A 19,511-nucleotide genomic window follows, 5' to 3' on the forward strand; every position below is an offset into this window, starting at 1 on the left:
GTCTCTTTGTAGAACTTTCTCCTGGCGTTACAGCTGTGATCAATATCCTTGCAGTATTGTGCAGAACGAAATAATTTCTTCACGATTCTACATTTGTGGCAATAGAGCATTGTTATAGAGAATGTTTTTTTAATGGACGGCAATGAAATTAATTCTGTGTTAAAGAAAGGCTATCTTGTGCAGTTGCGTGTTCTGCATGCTGGCATTATCCATCTGTGGCTTCGCATTGCAAGTGGGTGAATGAAGTTGGCCTTGTGTGATGATGCGATGTTCATGTGATGATGAGTTGCAAGGCCTCTGGTCCTCTTGGCTAAGTCTTTGGCCAGTGCCATAACAGTCTCACTGATATGCCTATAGCACACAGTTCAGGAGCAGCTAGACAAATGTCAGGGTTGGAGAAATCTACTTTCAAAAATTTTACAGTAACGAATATTTATGCATTTTGGGCCTCATAATATCTTTTGGGGATTCAGTAATGAAAATTCAAGAACCAATATACAAGAACCCAGTTTAAATGACCTAGTGTCTACTATAAGTAACACCTGCCTTTGCGAGTGTCCCAGCCATATTTTGGGGGATTTTGTAGTTTCCGTCTGCCACCAGCTTGAACTCGCACGTGGACCTGAAAAAGGCCCGAGTCCCAAATGTTGCTCAGTTGTGCCCGTTTTCGTGGGTGGGGAATTTGACAGATCATTACCAAGTCGTTCACAACTGAAGACAGATTGCTCTCTTGAGGCAATTCTTTGATGGGCAACACTTCGAAACTTTCAGCAGCCATTCAGACATCCATTGCCTGCACTCTCCTGTTTTGCGTGCAAGTCCGCTAATTTGGCTCGCACATTTTTGCTGCAGCGTTTGCTGAACTCATTCCTGAGCAAGCTGTTCACAGCCAAGAGCTTTGAGCCCGACTTCATGCTCATTGAGCCCAACGCTGGAGACACCCTTGACAAGGGTATCGCCAGCCCGGAGGGAATAAGGTGTGTTGTTCCGCCTTTCTTTTTTTTTTTTCATCTTTCTGCAGAATCCTGCTTATAGAATAGCTTCTTCGCATGTATTTCAACAAGCAAATGTTCCTGCACATGCCAAGTAGATCTCTGAAACAAGCCAGCAATCCAAACAAATAAACTTCGTACTGAAGTTAGATAGTGCTAGCATGGCCTCATGTAATTCTGACTTGTGTTATTTTAGCACTAACAGTATGTTCTGTAAAAACAAGCACATCTAGACATGACTGAGTTCAAGCAGTTTGCTTCCTTTTTAATAGTTCCCTACATGAGAAGCCAAAGCCACAGCTTCATGTGTCATAGCAAAGTACCTCGTAGCCCCTTAGCTTCCACTTTGATTTGCAAAATATGTTTCTCTTGTGATAAACAACTGTGTTTTGTGATAAAGCCAAGCCGTTGGATTTCATTGGCTTGTTATTTTTCCTCTGCACTCGTACGGCAATTGCCTCCTGTTTTGCTTGCAGGCGGGACCAGTTCCTGCACTGGGTAGAGTCGCTGACTGAGCGGCAGACGCCATCCTGGCTCGGACTGCCAAACAATGCAGAGAAGGTGTTACTCACCAACAGAGGTAAAATGCGTGCTAACTTTATGTTCAGCAGATTCAGTTTAGGCCAAGTTAGCTACAATACAAGTTCCTATCTAGCATGTAGTAGCTGCTGGGTAGGTTATAATTACTGTACATTAAAAAAGAAATTTGTTGACACTTTATTTACCATGACAGCAAGGAGCACAGCATGCAGTGAAATTTTTCATTAAGGATAACATCTGGTAGGAAAAACGATGTCTGATTGCACATGCTTATACTTGACAATGTTGAAGTAATGTCATAGCACTGGAATATGTTGTTTACACTGTTGTATATTCACAATGTGTGAAATCCGCCATGATACATTGTTTCACAACTGTAACAATTATATTTCCATTTTTATCAGCAATGTTGAGTGAATTTTACTGTACAGTGCGCACGCACTAGTTGCTGAACATATCTGTGTCAGCTCCATGATTTATCATTCTTAGAGCCTTAACAGTAGAAGACATGTTTTTGTGAAGCACTACTTACAGTCGAACCTCGTTGATACGATTCCATTACGTACGATTTCCCAGTGCCAGCGTTTGAGATCGAGAACACAAAGAACGACCCAATATGATTACACTAATTTTTTACCAGTTCGTACGTTCCCGGAAAACAAAATCTTTTGGCACCAACCTTCGGTAGATCGCCAAACTGCGATCGTGTGGTGCATGTTCTGGCCACTAGATTTCATGTAAACGACAACAGGCGTGAGATGTCCACTAGAAAAAATAGTAAGGTGCCTGCTGCAGCAGCTTCTCAATACTGGCCTGGCCGTCTCGTGTGAAAATACCGGTGCGCACGAAGTTTCTTATGCAAGTATCGGCAAACCTCTCGGGTCATCGCGCATCGTATTCACAGCTATTGCCGCCAACCCTATTGTGATAAGCATCTTCACTTATCTGTTTCACAGTTCGTGGGTTATGGTGCCATTGGAAGTGTACTGCACGCTTTTAATAGGCGATCAGTCAAATGCACTGCTGGTCCCTGCTGCATGCAGCGCAAGGGGAGCAGCATGTATTGTTCTAGTGGCATTGTAGGCATTGTGTTCTTGTATTGCGCACCAGCTCGATTTCATTTAGTATATCTCTAGTTGCAGTCTCAAAACGCTATACAGTAGCAAAACGACAATGTGCGTCTTGGGTCGCGTAGGCCCTATTGGCTCGACGCGCCTCCGTGTTTGTGCCACGACTCGCACTGAGTGGGCACATCAAAACGTCCCACTAAAATGCCCTGTGCACAGAAACTGCAGACCCAGACGGAATTCGAGGAGCACAAACGTAAGCTTGCCGAAGCCGTAAATATGACAGCTCGCGTTTCTGGGCAGCTAGAGCCCTACCAGCTCGGCTCGCGTGGGCATCTCGTGCTGTATCTCTCAATGCTTCGCATTGCATAGATGTCAACTACAGTTGAGTCTGTCAATTCGTTAGTAACTTCCGATTGTGTGTTTTCTCAGTTGTAGTATGTTTTTTCTCACTTTTTTTTTTCTGGGACGTATGATTGAGGTTATACTGTATACCTGTGAAATCAAATGCAAGTAGATTGAGGACACTGACTGACGTGATGATCTCTGTCCCCTTCCTCCCACCCAGGGAGCGACCTGATTGCGAAGCTGCTCAAGATGCAGCTGCTGGAGGACGATGACGAGCCGGCCTACGTGGCGGCCGAGGAGGGCGAGAGGGCCGTGCCGGGCGACGGCCGACCTGCCTGGATGGCCACCCTGCAGCAGTCGGGCTCCACCTGGCTGCGGCTGCTCCCGCCCAGCCTGCAGAGCTTGCGCCGCACCAAGGACAACATCGGCGACCCGCTCTACCGGTGCCTTGAGCGGGAGGTCAACGTGAGCTCCAAGCTGCTCAAGGTGCGGGCATGAGGCTTGCTTCTGGGCCCAGGGGTCGCCCTTTGTCTGTTTGTTAGGACAGCTTTCGAAGGAACGGTCTCTTCGACCTGGCGTCGCTTTCTCAACAGCTCTCGAGAGTGCCGTGCATGGCGCAGTGCAAGTTCGTGTTGCGCAAGTGCGGTGCGACACCTTAGGGACAAAAATTAGGGGCAAAAGTGACGGAACTCCTGAAGGTGCAGCCAAATCCTCGAAACCGAAGGTGCCTTGAAATTTATGGCTAGCTTGTCGGCACTTGAGTTTTGTGCAGCAATAGTTCACATGCTTTTTATGCGAAGCATACTAGCCGCACAACCACGCTCTTCCTTGCGGTGCCGTGCGCGGCCGCGTAGCTACCATTGAGAGTATGAGCCATTGTTCATTGCTGCGCGTCTCATATGCGGGTCTATTCTCTTTTAAGTTTGCTATGTTTGTTATTAAGTTGCTTCTATTATGCGAAGCATACTAGCCGCACAACCACGCGGCCGCGTATCTACCATATGACGTCATAACAGCTGCAAAAGCGGAGGCTCAACTCGTGCGCTCGCTTGCGGCCGCGTAGCTACATAGCTGGGTCTCAGCTCGTGCGCTCGCCTGCATGAGTTGTTTCTTCGTCTAGCCGAACCAAATATAGCCAAGCAACAGCAGTTCACCAGGCTAAACAGTGGTTCAACAACTAAAATAAAGGCTAGTATGCTTCGCATCCTGGGCTTAAAGGGGTTGGGACACCAAATTTTGAGGCTATAAAAAGCATGTTGCAGGCTGCTTTCGTATGCAAGGACACCCAGAACGAGGTATCGGACGCTGCAAACATTTCAAAATAATTTTAATTCAGCTCCAAAAAGTCATTAAAAACTCCTTCTCGTAGTCGAGACCCATCGCTAGCGCGGCAGCTACTACGTCACAGAGGAGGAACGAAAATATTGACGTCATAGCACACCAGCACAAAAACGTGACGTATGATGAGTAGCGATGAAATGCCGATTACGGAGCCTGCTGAGCCGAGCGACCGAGCATAACCTCCACTATGACCGAGCTACAGGCATATAGAAATCCTTTCTTAATGCAAAGAAGGGGTAAGGCGTGCAGACATAGACACAGGAGGAGAGAAGTGGACAACACGAACGCCGCACGGCGGCCCGCGAATGGCAAACTGCGTGCGGCGAGTTGCCGTGCCGACGGGCCTTTGCACGTTTGAGTGTACAACAGTAGCCGGCCGACTCCGAAAGGGACCAGGATATGCGGCGTTCGTGTTGTCCGCTTCTCTCCTCGCATAGTCGCATAGTTCGGCAGCTCGGAGCGGTCTCTCCTTCGCTTGGCCTTTCTCAATGTGAAGGCCCGTCCACGTTACCGGCACGGAAACTCGCCGCACGCCGTTTGCCATTCGCGGGCCCCCGTGCGACGGCGGTTTTGCTCCCGAACGGCCAGATTTCCTATCTGTAGAGAGCACGGGCCCGGTACCCATTTGTGCGGCAGCCGTACGGCGAAGCGGCCAATCAGCTTCCGAGGAGTGGTCACTCTGTGCACCGACGGCAGCTTCACCGCCTCTGATCGTTCGGCGCCGCCGATATCGTGGCTAGGCCTTTTCCGGTTCACTTCGAAGCTAACGCTTACGGCGCTTCGGAATGAATCACCGACTCCCACAAGCCGCAATATTTCCTTACCGTTGTTGTCGCTTTTCGCAATAATTATAATAATCACGACATGCACTTCGAATCGCCAATTGTTTACCTCTGGCAGAGCCCGCGTATGCGCGAGCAGACGACGCAGCATAGTTTTACGTCACTATTTTTTGTGGCCCACGTGACCAAGCCATGTTGCGTTTCCTCCTCTGTGACGTCATAGCATCACCAGGAGCCCAGAAACCGAAACCGAAATCGCACGGTATAATAATGCTATTATTAAATTATTTATCGGATATATATGAATCCCGCTGTGTGTATCGTGCTCCCTGAAGCATGACGCAACGTTTGAATCAACAAACGCATGAACGAAAATTTTGATGTCTCCACCCCTTTAACCTTAGCTAAGCCACAGCCATTTTTTTTTCTTTTTAATGCAAAGCATTCTTTTACCTCCTACGAAGCACTTTTCTACTGGTAGGTGGTGAGGTAGATTCTCGTCTCGCCTCATTCGTGGACTCTTCTAATTAACAGCAATAAAAAAAATTGACCCATTGGTAGGGTCAGAAGCAACAGAAGCATGCTTGTGATGGCTGAACAACTACTTTGCCAGTCTCCTTCCCTCATGGCAACCAGTGCCTCGAGAGTGCTATGTGGCATTGAACCACCTTCGGGAATGGCCCAGTTTACTTTCGGGACAGCCTTGGTTGAGTGGAATAGGTCAAAATGGTTCATCGTCTGTTGTTGCTGTCGTCATGCCATTGCTGCCGGCATAAATGTTACACTATCGTCCTCAAAGCATTGTTGTCAGTCCATCGATTTGTCTGTCATTGTCATTGTGCTGACACTACGCCATTGTCACCATATGTCACCTTACACAAACATGTGGTTCCATCTGGTAACACATTGAGAAACCTCAGACGAGGCTAGAGAACCAGCTACTCACAATATGCTTCACATAACATTGATTCCCACTGTTCATCAAATCTGCTTATTCTTTTTTGTATAATTTTTCTGTACAGTGTTCTTGCACAAAGACGCATTTGTATGAGAACCAGCATTTTCTTTCTTGCGCACCATCTCTGCAGGTACCAGGGTTGTTCCTTTCTCGTCAGTCAAACTTAGCAGTTTTCGGTACCAAAAGTGCTAAACCTTTGTTTACTGAAATTGCTGCTGTTTCCAATATGTGTGCTGTTAGCATACTGCAATCCTTGCTGCCTAGGGGGAAAGTTTATTACTTCATATGTAACATTCCTGGCACCTTCACGATTTAAAAAAAGTTTGACTGCGTCCTGCTTTGTTTATACTGTACAAAAGAATTGTAGGCCTCACATATAATGGCGATGCGATTTGACCCAACCGATGGGAGGCATACGTAGCTTCCCTGGCCTGGTTCTGACCCTCGCTGCCCCTTGTGTTCAGGTGGTGCGCTCCGACTTGGAAGACATGGTGCGCATTTGCCGGGGAGAGCGGCGCCAGACTAACTACCATAGGACCATGATTGCTGATCTTGCCAAGGGTAGGTACACCACCTTCCAGAGGGGCATTGCTCTTTGAATGTGTCGCAGAGCATGTCAATGTTGATGAGTCGTACAGGGAAGGCATAGAAGCGTGATCATTCCCCCCCTTTTTTTTCTCGTGTTCTCTGCTTTCTTGTTGCCGGGCTTTAATATTGCTGCTATTTGCTGGATGTCCCAACTTGTTGAATTAGCAGTTTGGACTTCTTTGAGGAGCCGAAAGTAGGGTGTGATGATATTACTCATTCATAGCTAAACTGTACAAATTGGCGAAACGTGTCGTCATTTTTTTTTGGCACATTACTTACCTCCGTCTTTTCTTGAGCACGCTGCTGCTTGGCTATGCTTATTCGTAGTTTCTGGTTGACTTAGGAGAGCAAGAAACAAACTTGCAAACGGGAAAGCTTGCATATTTGTACGGCGAAACGTAACTCGCACCGACCCTGAATCTTGTGTATGCAGGCATGCTGCCATCCCACTGGAAGAAGTACACGGTGTCGCCCGGTTGCACTGTCATCCAGTGGGTGACGGACTTCTCGGACCGCATCAAGCAGCTGCAGAGGGTCTCCCAGGCCTGCACCTCGGGAGGGGCTGCCGCTCTCAAGGTCAGTGTGCCGCCATAGTTGCATTCTATTTCTAAACATGTCCTTGCCATTTCTTCTGGCATTGTCTTAATGACATATTTGATCGTAGTGTTGCTTGCATTAGCAAATTCTTATTAGGTGACTCAAGCGAGCCATGAATAACATAAGCAAAGAACGAACTTGTATAACCTCTGCAGCTTTGTTTTATTCTCTTGAAGGGATCGTGATTCATCAGCACAGTGTGGAAATTTGCAAAATCAGGTTCTGCTAATCACTATTTGACTGTGGTTGTAATGGTCCTGATTGAAGCGGCATGCATAGCGCAATTCAGGGCAGTTGAAAGCACTTTGGGACATGTAGGAGACTCGTAGACCAGAGGGACATTTTGCCAAGTGATTTTCTTAAACATGGAATAAACAATGTATGACGTTACCTTTGTGTCATCACTGCATCTGTCCTTATGTGCCACGCAGTCCCTGCACATCTGGCTGGGTGGCCTGTTTAACCCGGAAGCCTACATCACGGCCACCCGCCAGTATGTGGCCCAGGCCAATGGTTGGTCCCTGGAAGAACTCTCACTCGAGGTGAGCCTCCTTGGCAGTTTTTGCCTTCTTCGTATCTCTGTGTGCTACAAAAGGGCATGTTTGTTATTATGAATATATTCTCTTGCATGTGTAACTTTTTTTTAAAAGATTAGTAAAGAGAAAAAAACGGGTTGTGTGAATACTCTGACACTCTGAGTCAAATAATGAATGTTTGAATGATTCGATTTGTCAGTCGAACTTCTACTATTCAGTATGCAATCGAACCCGACTGTATAGAACTTGCAAAAAAAGGCCTATCGGTTCGATATAGAAGATAATTCGATATAAGCCTGCTAAATAATTGGATGTCATAAAAGCACATACCATCTATGAAATCACTTTATTGAAGAAACTAGCTTAGTTTAGCTTGAAATATTCCTGCATTTTCTTATGCTTGGGCAATTTCGCTGCCTGTGACGCACGCACTTCTCCACATTGTCTAAGGAGTCGGAGCAGCTGAGGCCGCAACCTTCCGCATTCACACAGAAGCACCGTATTAGTGCGAGTGCACCAATCACTTCGGAGGATGTGGGCAAACGACCGTCGTTGCTTTCCTCATTGTGCCCACTTTCACTCGTACTCGGTACAATGTCGGCAACATAGTCTTCGTTTTCAGGCTCTCTCGTGGTCGCGACACCATCATCTGCACTCACAAACTCGTCCACCATTGATTCGTCAACCGCTTCCAGAAATTGTGACAGCTCGCTCCAAACTTCGGCAACACCAGCAACGGCTTCATCGCATTCATCAGAATTTACAGTCATCACCTAGCACGCGAACGCCGGCACGGCTGAAGCAATTTTGGGTGAACCACTTGTACACGGCCGTGCGTACGCGTCGGGCACCACGACACCGGGTCGCGAGTTTGGCCACTTTAGCCCTGATCTCCCCCTCATTCTTCCTGATTCTGCTGAGAGTGCTCCTCGAAATCTTGTACGCTGTGGGGACATCCGACTTCTCACCGGGTTCGACCCAATTTATGATTTCGAGCTTCACAACGAAAGGCGAATTCTGCCGCTTCATCACGGCAACAGTGCCAGAGAAGGCCCACAAGGCGCACACACAATGAACCAGAAGAGCAGCGAGACAACTCGCACTTTTGCCATCTTGCAAAGCTTGTCTTTAAGTGGGACGATAGCAACTGTGATACTTCCCACATTGCCACACTAGATTCCCCGAGGGAAACCGGCTGTGATATGAGAAAATCTGCACTGTAATCACAGTGGCATAGGTCAGTGATCAGATTCCACAGTGCACAATCTAAGTTTGCTCTCAATTTGATGTGCAATAAGGTGGAGCGGCAACCTGTTTTGCATGGCCTAGCTTTTATGAGAGGTGATGCTTTCTTTTGCTTGGCATCAGCAGGAGCGTTCGGTTTCGGTTTTTTATACAGTGGCAGTAAACAAAAACAAGCACAAAATGAAACAAGAGTAGGGACTGGATGAGCCTAAGTCCACTGTGCTTCCTCGCTTAATTTTTCACTCGGTAGGGATAGCTGTTAAAGGGCGTTTTCTTCAACTTTCGCTACACTTCTTGCACATATTGTCATAATCAAGAAAAAAAGTGTTTGTCCCCACCCATGGTTCAATATAGTAGACATCCGCTAATTTAGTCCCGACCAAAGGTCTCGACTGGCGCCCCTACATTTCTGTATGACCAGACATTCGTTATTTCAATTCAAATTTAGGTGTTCATTGCGCCTGCGCCCAACCCCAATGGTGACCAATGTTGGTGACTCCCTTAGCTGCAGTGTCCTCCTCGGCAGTGCTTTTCGCGCAGTAAGCATGTCAAACACATGCCTTCACTCATCGAAAATGGCTATTTTTGGCCTACCCCAGGAAGATTTTTAAGTGAAAACAGTAGCTTAGAAAAATTAATCAAGTATATACCCAATTCTAGTGTGTACCTCTTTTTCCAAGAACATTCAGCCGTAAATTGCCTGTGCAGTGCAGTCAGATCCAAAACCTCTGCCGCATCACACGGTTGTATCGCGGCGAAGCTGACTTCAAAAATCTAGTGGCGAAGTTGACTTGGGAAGCAGGCTGCCATTGTGCAACACATAATTAGACCTTTGGCCATTTATATTGTTAAAAACTGGGTGCACGTTAGATTTCTAGTTTGTTTGAGAGCTTTAATGCCATTTCTGCTTCAGTTTTCGACTTTGGACACACAGAAAGCGGGTGCCTGTTTGATTCGGGGGTGTGTTAGGATCTGGCAAATACGACAAAATGAATCTGCAGTGTTTTGCTTTTTCTACATCTTGTTTGGTTCAAACCATCGCATAATTAGGCCAGTTTCGTCGGTCCAGTCAGGGTCGAATTAACGGAAGTTGACCGCAGCATTGTGCATCCGTCATCGTCATTGTGCTGTTGCGATTGTCAGGCTGTTGTCTTCATTGTCACCACCTTCATCGTTGTCACTAGTTAGCCAGAGACTACGGTGTTAGGTTCCACATAAAGCTTTCTTTGAAGTGGTCCTCTGGAGCTTTCTTTTTTTAACTTTCCGTGGAATACTACTCACTAACTCCGCTAACAGTTGACTTTGCCAATAGCAGTGTTTTGGAAAGCACTGCCTCTTTGACATTCTCGCAAATGCTCCGGTGTGCACGCAGGTGCGGGTGTCTGACGTGGATGAGAAGCCCGCCCCCATGGACGAGTACAGCTTTGCCCTGGCCGGCCTGAAGCTTCAGGGCGCCAAGTGCGTCCAGAGCCGGCTGAGCCTGACCTCGACCATCTTCACCGAACTGCCCCTGACCACCATCCGTTGGGTCAAGTACCAAGAGGAGGATGCTGGACAGGCCATGGTGAGTTTTCCCCTGTGACGCGGCATCATCTTAGGAAGGCAAACTTGTTCACGAATGATGCAAGCGTGAATCATCGAAACTGCCTACTAGCTAATTGGCCTCGGCAGTGTGGTCCTTGCAAGAAAAGCAAGAGTCGAAACCAACCAGTGTTGGCAAAAGAAATGAGGAGGTGGTGGGAATTGGCACGGGGGGAAGAAACTCCTGGAACAGAATATCAACTTGGCACAGAAGGGATTTCACTAGACTGCAATGAGAGCAGTAACTTGTGCTAACCAAGCAAAACGGTCTAATAAAACAACTGAACCTAGTTATGTGTGTAGCCGTTTGTTCTGCTGCCATTCTCTCATAGTTGCACATTGGCTTAAGCAAACCTATGTTTACTGCATTCTTCTAATATGTAAACTGTGTGTTGCCATTTTTAATCGGCTTTTTGGGCAATGAGAATGAATGCACATGAATCTGGGGCAAGGACTGAAATGAAAACAAGTTGATGGGCCACTGCTTCATTGATCTCAGTTGTACAGCATAAAGCCCAACAGCACATAATGCCACCTCCTGTTAACCATTAAATCAGTTGTTGCTGTGCCTGGAATATTGAAAGCGCCGCTATTTTGGCACATCGCAGCCTGAACTGAACTGTAAGCTTGTCAAAGGCGTACCTGTCTTACATGTGCTACTTTTCTCGCTTTCAACAGGTGACGCTGCCGGTGTATCTCAACTCCAGCCGCACGGAGCTCCTCTTCACCGTCGACCTTCCTGCGGCTGACTCCCGGGAGTCGCACAGTTTCTACGAGCGAGGCGTTGCTTTGCTCTGCTCGACCACGCTCGGCTGATGACTTTGTCGCAACCCAGACTTGATCGTTTATACCCTACAGGGTGCAGTGCCAGACCACACGACACCTAGCTAAACTCCGTACAGCTGCAAAGCTAGTCACAGCAACGTTGTTTACTCACATTCTGTGATGGCTCGACCTTGTGCTGTCCTATATCATATCGAGGTGTGGTGTAGCTTTTTATATTGGCCTTTTTTTTTGTGATTGGCGCCTCATCGAAGGCACGAGTTGAATGTGGCCTCGTTTTTAGAGGTGCACTTGGCAGTCGTGGCTGCGTTCGAAGGTTGGGACTGGTCTCTCCTTGGCAGCTTGTTTTATTTTTACTATACTATTTTTGTTGCGGGTGTTGCTCGTATAGTGCACGGACGACGTCATTGAAGAGGACTTTGTTGTCGCTTTCTGGTGAAATAAACATTTTATCACACAGTGAGCTATGCTGTCAGTCCCTTTTTTTGCATAGCAAGTGTCACATTTTGAACTACATGTAGAAGGCATCACCGGATATCTCAAACAAGTGGCAAATTAGCCTGTTTAGAAATACAGAAAATAATTGTGGCCAAGAAATAACCCATAAAACGAACTTTCTATACAATTTGTTTTTATTGCACTGTACAAGTTCTGTATGTTCCCACAATATTGCATCTTTCGGCCAAGTATTTACCGAGTTTATAAGTTCTAAAGGCTGCACACAATTGTTTTTTGTTTCCACGTGCACCTCAAGACGAGGCAAATTCCTACCATGACATGTACTATTGTTCGTGGTGTAGTATCTGTTTAGGGGTCAAATTTGAAAAAAATTCATGTTGCACCTCACTACTTCTGTGTTATACATATAAGCTTTTATATATGGAAACTGATTAATATTCTTTACTACGATGTTAAAGGGAGTACACTAAAGGAATACACCTGTTTGACCTTGCATAAAAAAACCAACCTCCACAATACCAAATGAAAAACTGCTCCTACTGAGAGAAGATGCTTCGCAAGCCAGCAAAGACTGCACAAGTCTGCCGTGTGGGCATTGCAGATTTAGACTCTGTCTGCTCGGCCGTTAATTTTTTATTGGTAAACATTGACTGCAATGCATTCGAAATCGGCTGATGGCTTGATTTGGCTAATTTTGAGAACGCCCGCAGAGCTACCATGTCCCAATTGTGATAAAGGAAGTATTCCGAAATTAGCAAGAGCACACACCGACGTTACTGCGCCGAGGTTTTGGTGTGAAATTAAAAAAAAATGCATTCATTTTCTTGCCTAATAATCAGTCTTATGAAATTACAAAGTTCCAAAAGAATACTTTATTAATCTAGACTGCTTTATTGCTGCTCGTATATCGAACGGGGAAGCTACTACGTAGTTATGGAAATTATTTGCAATAAAGCATTGCCCATGTTAAAAATGTTCGAATGTGTTCTAATGGTACATTCGCCTGGTCATAATGCAGCCATGCTCCTCTCGAGCTCTTGCGCTGCCATGGTTACCGTACTGACTCGTATTAACTCTTTCGTGCACTGCTGCTGCACACTAGAGTCCCTAGAAGAAACAAGTTTTTCTGGCGACTATCCTTTCCACTGCAAACTATGCGCCATCTGTCGGTGTCGCCATAAGGTTCCTGTTCGGCATGGGTCCGATTCCACTGAGCATCGAAGAAATTGAGAGCATTTTTTTTTTTGTCATAATACATCGCTTTATTCCGTGGTAATCTACTTACCGAAGTTGGCGTCAAATACGTTCACCGAAGAGCAGGACACACCAAGCTGGCACACGCTTAGGGACCCAAGTTGGCACAAGAAAAAAGGTTTGTTGAAGAACAGCACAGACGCATATACAGTTCCCAAAGTCAGCGCGAGATTCGTTGAAGGGCGGTTGGTACCCATGCCATGATGCCACATAGCCAGTCCCGCAACCCCAGTGACCGAGGCGAGCGTAAGTGTCACATTCCCACTGAGCCGCACTTTTACACGAAATAATCGCAAAAGGCCACTTAAATAATGCAAGAACAAAAACATTCTTTCCATCGCCAAATATGCGCCGGAAAACAACTCTTCATTGTACTTGTGTGCATCCCCTTGCCTGTCCTTGTTTGTCTGGCACTGCAGTTATCTTGTAAACAATTTCTAAGCCGAAGTTATTGGACAGCGTTTGTCGAAAATGTCGACGAAAGCCCACATTTGCATTCGAGAAATGTGATGCTTGAACTGTACGTGCTACCCGAGGAGGGGAGCAATGAAAATTGCATCTAAAGTCGCGTGTTCATTGCATTCTAACGCGGGCGCCTAACCATCTAGCATGCAAGAGCCGAGCAGAGTCCTTCGGGATGTGTCGCTCTAAAATTAAGCTTAGTTTTCCTAGCACGAGAGCACAGTGATACATCACCATTATACACAGCTTTGTTACAAGTTCTGGCCGTCCTACTAGACGTTCCAGACATTTGATAACCACTGGGAACCGTCAACGAGGGCATGGCGGTACGCATTGAAATGTAAACAGCAACACCAGTTTCGTCGGTTTCGCAGCATTCTCTCGCAGCAAATCGTCAATGAACTCTCCCATAATGCCACTTTACTTTATACTACGTGCATCATCTTTTTATTGTACACGTTCATGAAAGACGACAGGTAAGGGTGGGATCTAGTACCTGGCCACATGTTACTTTTTTAACACATTCAGCTTATTCTCCGTCCTTTTAACACTGCTGATCAGTCCCTTACTAACTGAACGCTACATATTACCGCCAATGCCATGTTGTGTTACGCTGCATAAACTGCAGCTACTATTTAAATTTTAGAGAATGGCAACTAAGGCCTTCAGTAATGATCTTGAGGGGGGGACACGTGCGATCCACACAACGGGCCTTTGTGGGCAAAAACGAAATGTCTGGCGAACACAGCGTGCAACCAAAGTCTGCAGATAGCTTTATCTAGGGACCTTGCATGCAGAAAACTCCACCGAGACGGTGGTGCAGCACAGTATGCTGCAGTTAATTGTGAAATACAAATACAAATCCAATGAATTGTTGCACCTTATATTCACAACCCTATTAGGTAGTTTTAATGACTATCCGAGTACATTATTTACCGCCACGCTTTTTCACCGGACATGCTACTAATGGCAAACTCAGCTGTAGGGACAGTGCTTATGACCTAGAGGTGCAGCAGCATACACTGCAAATACACTGCACGGATAACTTTAAAAGAACACGCCCAGCTTGGCTATTGCGCTAAGTGGCTGCCTGGCGGTTTTTAACCAGTAGCAGGAGTGGCAATAAGAAGCAGTCTGAACGAAAACTTTTTATTTCATCAAAAGCCATTTGTGAAGATGCAGTGGCTGGCATCCATGGTACTTGTAGGAACGATGACCAAAACCACTTTTGCACTCTTCATGGGAAGTGCCAAGCAACCTGAAAGTACAAAACATAGACAGTTACATAGGACATTGATTATAGCTGCACAATGATAAGGAAGGAACAATAAAAATTCTAATTCTAGCAGGCATGCTTGTGACAGCACTGACTGACCCAGTGGAACTGGCTTAGCAAGCTGAAGTTCTTCCGGGTGGTGGCCTAATAAAAGTTGTTTTAAATTGAAAATCATAAGCTAAAATTATGTGGAACTTATTTCGATCTGGTGGTACCACAGCCCCAATTTTCAGTATGATTACATACAGGCGGCCACACTATACAATGCCCGAGACCTCTGGTATAGAAGTAACCAAAAACCAATCCGCTTACACTAAGCAGCATATGGAAAAGGAAATTAGGACAGATCCACTCGCTCATTGGAGCAGCTAAGGCACTGCAGAAGGCCTAGAAAAAGCATTTATAGCACCAGCAGTGTAGTTGCTTTATTTAAAACCATCGCCACGCAAATGTCATTGATCCGCACGAGAAGTAGGGCTGGAGCGACATGCAATTCGTCAAAACGAAAGTCAAATCGAAACAAAGATCCGCTCACCCACTAGAGTAGACAACGCAGTGCAGAAAGCCTACAAGAATGAAAAAGCAATTAGCACCAGCAGTACAGTTGCTTATCACATAAAACCAACATTGCAAACTATCAGAAACATCAATCCGCACAAAAAATAGGACTGGGGCGATATTGAATTCATCAGCACACAAAAAAAAAAAGCAAATTAAAACAAAGATCCACTCACCCACTAAGGTAGACGAAGCACTGCAGAAACCCTAGAAGAATGAAGAAGCAATTAGCATCAGCAGTACAGTTGCTTATCAGATAAAACCAACACTGCAAAATATCAGAAACATCAATCCGCACGAAAAGTAGGACTGGGGCGATATTTGATTCATCACAATAAATTTACCAAGGTAATGTAGAAAACCTGCTAAAATAAGCACCAGCAGTAAAGAATTGGGTTGCCAAATTCCATTTTTCATCAGATGAAGGCCAGAATAACGTGAAACTGTTCCCATCTGTTATGCCAAATACACTATTAGCCTTCTACGATAGGTCAAAATGGCTCGGGTCCAGCCCGTTTGGGTGGAGCTAGATGTTGACATACCACGGAGGGCTAATGGCAATTCGGAATAAAAACGGACTGGAATAGTAATCGTTATCCTGACAAACACCAAACTACGTAACGAGGCTTGAGGGAGAACATACCAACCTTCTCAACGATTCCATTAGGCTACACGGGCAGTTCGAGGAAACCTGGAATAAAGGATAATGTTTAACAATGGCAGTGAACTTTTTTCAAACCCACGAGAAAACACGCATATCAGAGAGGGCAATGTACTTCACCATGGAAAGTATGAAACAATCAATCATCACAACAACAAGCAAGGTAACCGAGCTGGTACACAAACCTTGGAAACTGGAAGTTTGACATTATCCTGACAAACACCAAACTAACATAACAAGGCTTGAGGGAGAACATACCAACCTTCTCAACGATTGCATCAGACTGGACGGGCAGTTCGAGGAAACCTGGAATAATGGATAATGCTTAACAATAGCAGTGAACTTTTCAAACTCATGAGAAAACTTGTGTGTCAGAGAGGGCAATGTACTTCACCATGCAAAATATGAAACAATCAATCATCACAACAACAAGCAAAATAACTGAGCTGGTACACCAACAAACCTTGGAGATAGACGGATGTCACATCCACCAGGACTCATGTTCAGTCTTTGGTTCTACTTCCTCGTCCTGAAAAACTAAGTGCAGTTACTAAAAAAGGCACATAAAACCAATATCGTACCAAGTCAGCAAAGCATCAGTAAATTTAACTGAATCAGTATTTTCATACGAACGAGACTATAAGTTCATCACGAGAAATTAATGACTGCAAGTGCTTGCAATACTCACCTCCTGCATGCAGGAGTGCACATTGATGCCCCTGAAATCGCAGAACAAAGTGAGTACACACAGTCTACCAAGTACAACTCGTTGAATGCAACCTGCATTCAGTTCAAATTGTGTGTCCGCAAATAATTTCAGACATATGCTTGTCACAGAATTCATCAGAGTGGTGCAATAAAAAATTGTCAACTACAATTCATTACTTTACATAACCACATAACAGGTTTACAACATTACAGACAGGCAATTTGCAGTGGGACAGGTTCCTTTTCTCAGCACACTCTTGTGCTGTATGAACTGCAATTATAACATGCTACTAACGCACCACAGGGCTGCAGATCAGCTAACATCACCCAGCAGTATCTTTTTTCATGCTTGAAATAGGTACTACTATCAAATTGCAGGATTTAAGAGGAATGCGGAAAAAAAACCTAAAGTGATATTTTTGCGCAGGAGCTTTATCAAATTGAGGTGTGCTAATTTCCTATCGATTTTCAACTAGGAACACTTGTGCAATCCTTACACGTGTTAGTAGAGGTCGCTTACCGCACACAATGGATAGATAACGCAGAAAAGCATGGAGCCTGTATGTTGCTCCATGTTAACATGTTATAGGGCACAAATAGTTCAAATGGAATAGAAATGTAACTTTATGCATTAAGACGAGTATCTTCTGTGAATAACAATGACATTATCTTACACGGCCCGGTCTTAGATCACAAAAAAAAAAAGAAGGAATTGCAGTTGACAGCCATGTGAAATCGGTGTCGCACCTACCTCCACAGCAGAGCGTTCAGCTGCCGCCGCCATGGACAGTGCTGTAACATACAAACTCGTGGTTAGAAGTAACCGAGACCAACAGCACAGGCACAAGCCAGATGTGCAGTCAGAGCAATTTTTGTCGTCACAGAACTCAGTGAGCTAGGTAAGTCATCAGATGCACAAACTATTTTACACAAATATGTTTTAGAAGGTGTTGCACAACAAATGCCATAGAATTGCAGTTGACACCAAGGCGAAATCGGTTTTACACCTACCTCCAAAGCAGGGCATTCAGCTTACGCCGGCAGGTTCATCTGGTGCTGCAACATACGAACTCGTAGTTAGAAGTGACCGAAATGAACAGCGTAAGCACAAGCCAGATGTGCCGTCAGAGCAATTCTTTTCGTCAGAGAACTCTGTGAGCTAGGTAAGTCATCAGATGCACAAAAAATGTCCAACTGTGGTTGACAGCAATGCAAAATTGGTTTGCACTTACCTCCACAGCGGAGTGTTCAGCTCACACCGGCAGGTTCAGTTGGTGCTGCAACATACAAGCTCGTGGTCAGAAGTAAGCGAGATGAACAGCACAGGAACAAATCAGACGTGCAGTCAGTGCAATTCTTATCTTCAGAGAACTCAGTGAGCTAGGTAAGTCATCAGATGCACAAATGATTACAGCGTGCGCCAATGCTTACCATCACGTGGCCGCGGTGCTGACCGGTGCCTGCAAGAAAACCACGGTACTATAAGGTACTTTGTACAATTATAAAAAAACGAAAAAGGAAAGCATGGCATCAGTGAAGTATGTTCCTCACTATTCAGTAGGACAGGGATAACAAGCATCACGTGCGGTTAGCAACGACTCCAAAGACAGACTGCATACGTACACACGTGGTCTTTTGATACCGGAACGATCAACAGCCACAGACACACTGAAAAGATTAAAAACAACATCAGCGCTAGCTCACCACGTAGTACGTACAGACACATTTACATGGTCTAGAGATTCAGTAATAACATTCCTTCAAAACAATTAGGAACAGGTCTGTGTAATATCATCACTAAGCGAGTAAAATTTCTCTTAAATGCGACAATATACCCCCAAAAAGAAACCTCCATATGGGAGTGATTAAGCGGACATAATTTCAAAAGCAGCGATATATTTCTTACCGCTTCATAGTTCAAAAGATGAGAACAGATTGACTTGAAGCACCCTTCAAGGCGCACAAAGAGCGCTGCTACGACATACGCGGCAACGGCCAACCGCAAAGCACGCTAGAAACCGACTGGGATCGCTGGGATAGCGACTGGACTGACGCGTAAAGATACAAGAAACAAAGCAAATCCACGCCTCATAGGGTGGCGCCCTCTAGAGTTTAAATGCGGATCTTAAAGGCTATGCTTTTTCTGGTTATGTGAGACGGAAGCGAGTTAAGAACCAGATACACTTCATTAACGTCAAGTTCTGGCATAAATTTACATCATATTACATTATTTATTTATTTATGTGTTTATTTATTTACTTATTTTTATTTATGCAGAAACTTTATAGGTCCTGGGCACAAATCACGTAGCATAGTCCTCAAGATTGTAAACGCCAATCTTAAAGGCTATGTTTTTGCTGGTTGAATGGCGTGGAAGCGTTTTTAAGAGCCAAAATTATGTCATAGATGTCAAATTTTATACACACCTTTAGATTATATTAGAGTGTACTACTTTATACGCAAATCAACGCCTCACAGAGCGGCGTCCTCGGAATTTTTAGTGCAAATCTTAAAGGCTGTGCTTTTGCTCGTTGAGTTCGGCGGAAGTGTTTTTGAAAGTCAGAAACACGTCATAGATGTCCGGTTTCGGACACAAAACCACGCCCCATAAAGAAGCATCTTCTGTATTTTAAATGCGGATCTTAAAGGCTATGTTTTTGCTTGTAGAGTGCGTCAGAAACGTTTTTGAGAGCCCGAAATGCGTCAAAGACAAAGCGGACACCCAAGGTGACACTACCGTAGAGCCCAGCGGCCGTTTTGACTGTTGGACCACAA

General features: G+C 45.3%; 1 protein-coding gene and 1 long non-coding RNA gene across 5 annotated transcripts in view; one reads left to right on the top strand and one right to left on the bottom strand.

Annotated features, from left to right (window-relative positions):
- Dhc64C (dynein heavy chain, cytoplasmic) overlaps positions 1-11,821 on the top strand; it is a 119,857-nt gene extending 108,036 nt beyond the window's left edge. For all 3 annotated transcript variants that reach the window (XM_065445201.1, XM_065445202.1, XM_065445203.1), the window contains 8 exons: positions 853-977; positions 1,469-1,572; positions 3,168-3,433; positions 6,493-6,589; positions 7,050-7,192; positions 7,645-7,755; positions 10,367-10,558; positions 11,254-11,821. In XM_065445201.1, coding sequence (XP_065301273.1) covers positions 853-977; positions 1,469-1,572; positions 3,168-3,433; positions 6,493-6,589; positions 7,050-7,192; positions 7,645-7,755; positions 10,367-10,558; positions 11,254-11,391 — 1,176 coding nt within the window. In that variant the 3' untranslated portion in view covers positions 11,392-11,821. The remainder of the gene's footprint in view (positions 1-852; positions 978-1,468; positions 1,573-3,167; positions 3,434-6,492; positions 6,590-7,049; positions 7,193-7,644; positions 7,756-10,366; positions 10,559-11,253) is intronic.
- A 2,847-nt stretch (positions 11,822-14,668) lies between these two features.
- Positions 14,669-18,781, bottom strand: LOC135912624 (uncharacterized). 2 transcript variants are annotated; one of them, XR_010567733.1, is made up of 13 exons: positions 18,643-18,781; positions 18,360-18,404; positions 18,168-18,196; positions 17,969-18,013; positions 17,748-17,792; positions 17,488-17,528; positions 16,717-16,747; positions 16,492-16,557; positions 16,291-16,334; positions 16,015-16,058; positions 15,544-15,574; positions 15,345-15,375; positions 14,669-14,791 (listed from the first exon to the last, which is right to left on the bottom strand). It is a non-coding gene; the product is annotated as an uncharacterized lncRNA (long non-coding RNA). The 2 variants fall into 2 exon arrangements; XR_010567734.1 differs by having other exon boundaries at positions 16,492-16,565.
- Between the last annotated feature and the right edge of the window lie 730 nt (positions 18,782-19,511).

The sequence above is a fragment of the Dermacentor albipictus genome, chromosome 7 (genome assembly GCF_038994185.2).
Source record: "Dermacentor albipictus isolate Rhodes 1998 colony chromosome 7, USDA_Dalb.pri_finalv2, whole genome shotgun sequence".
Classification (NCBI taxonomy): Eukaryota; Metazoa; Arthropoda; class Arachnida; order Ixodida; family Ixodidae; genus Dermacentor; species Dermacentor albipictus.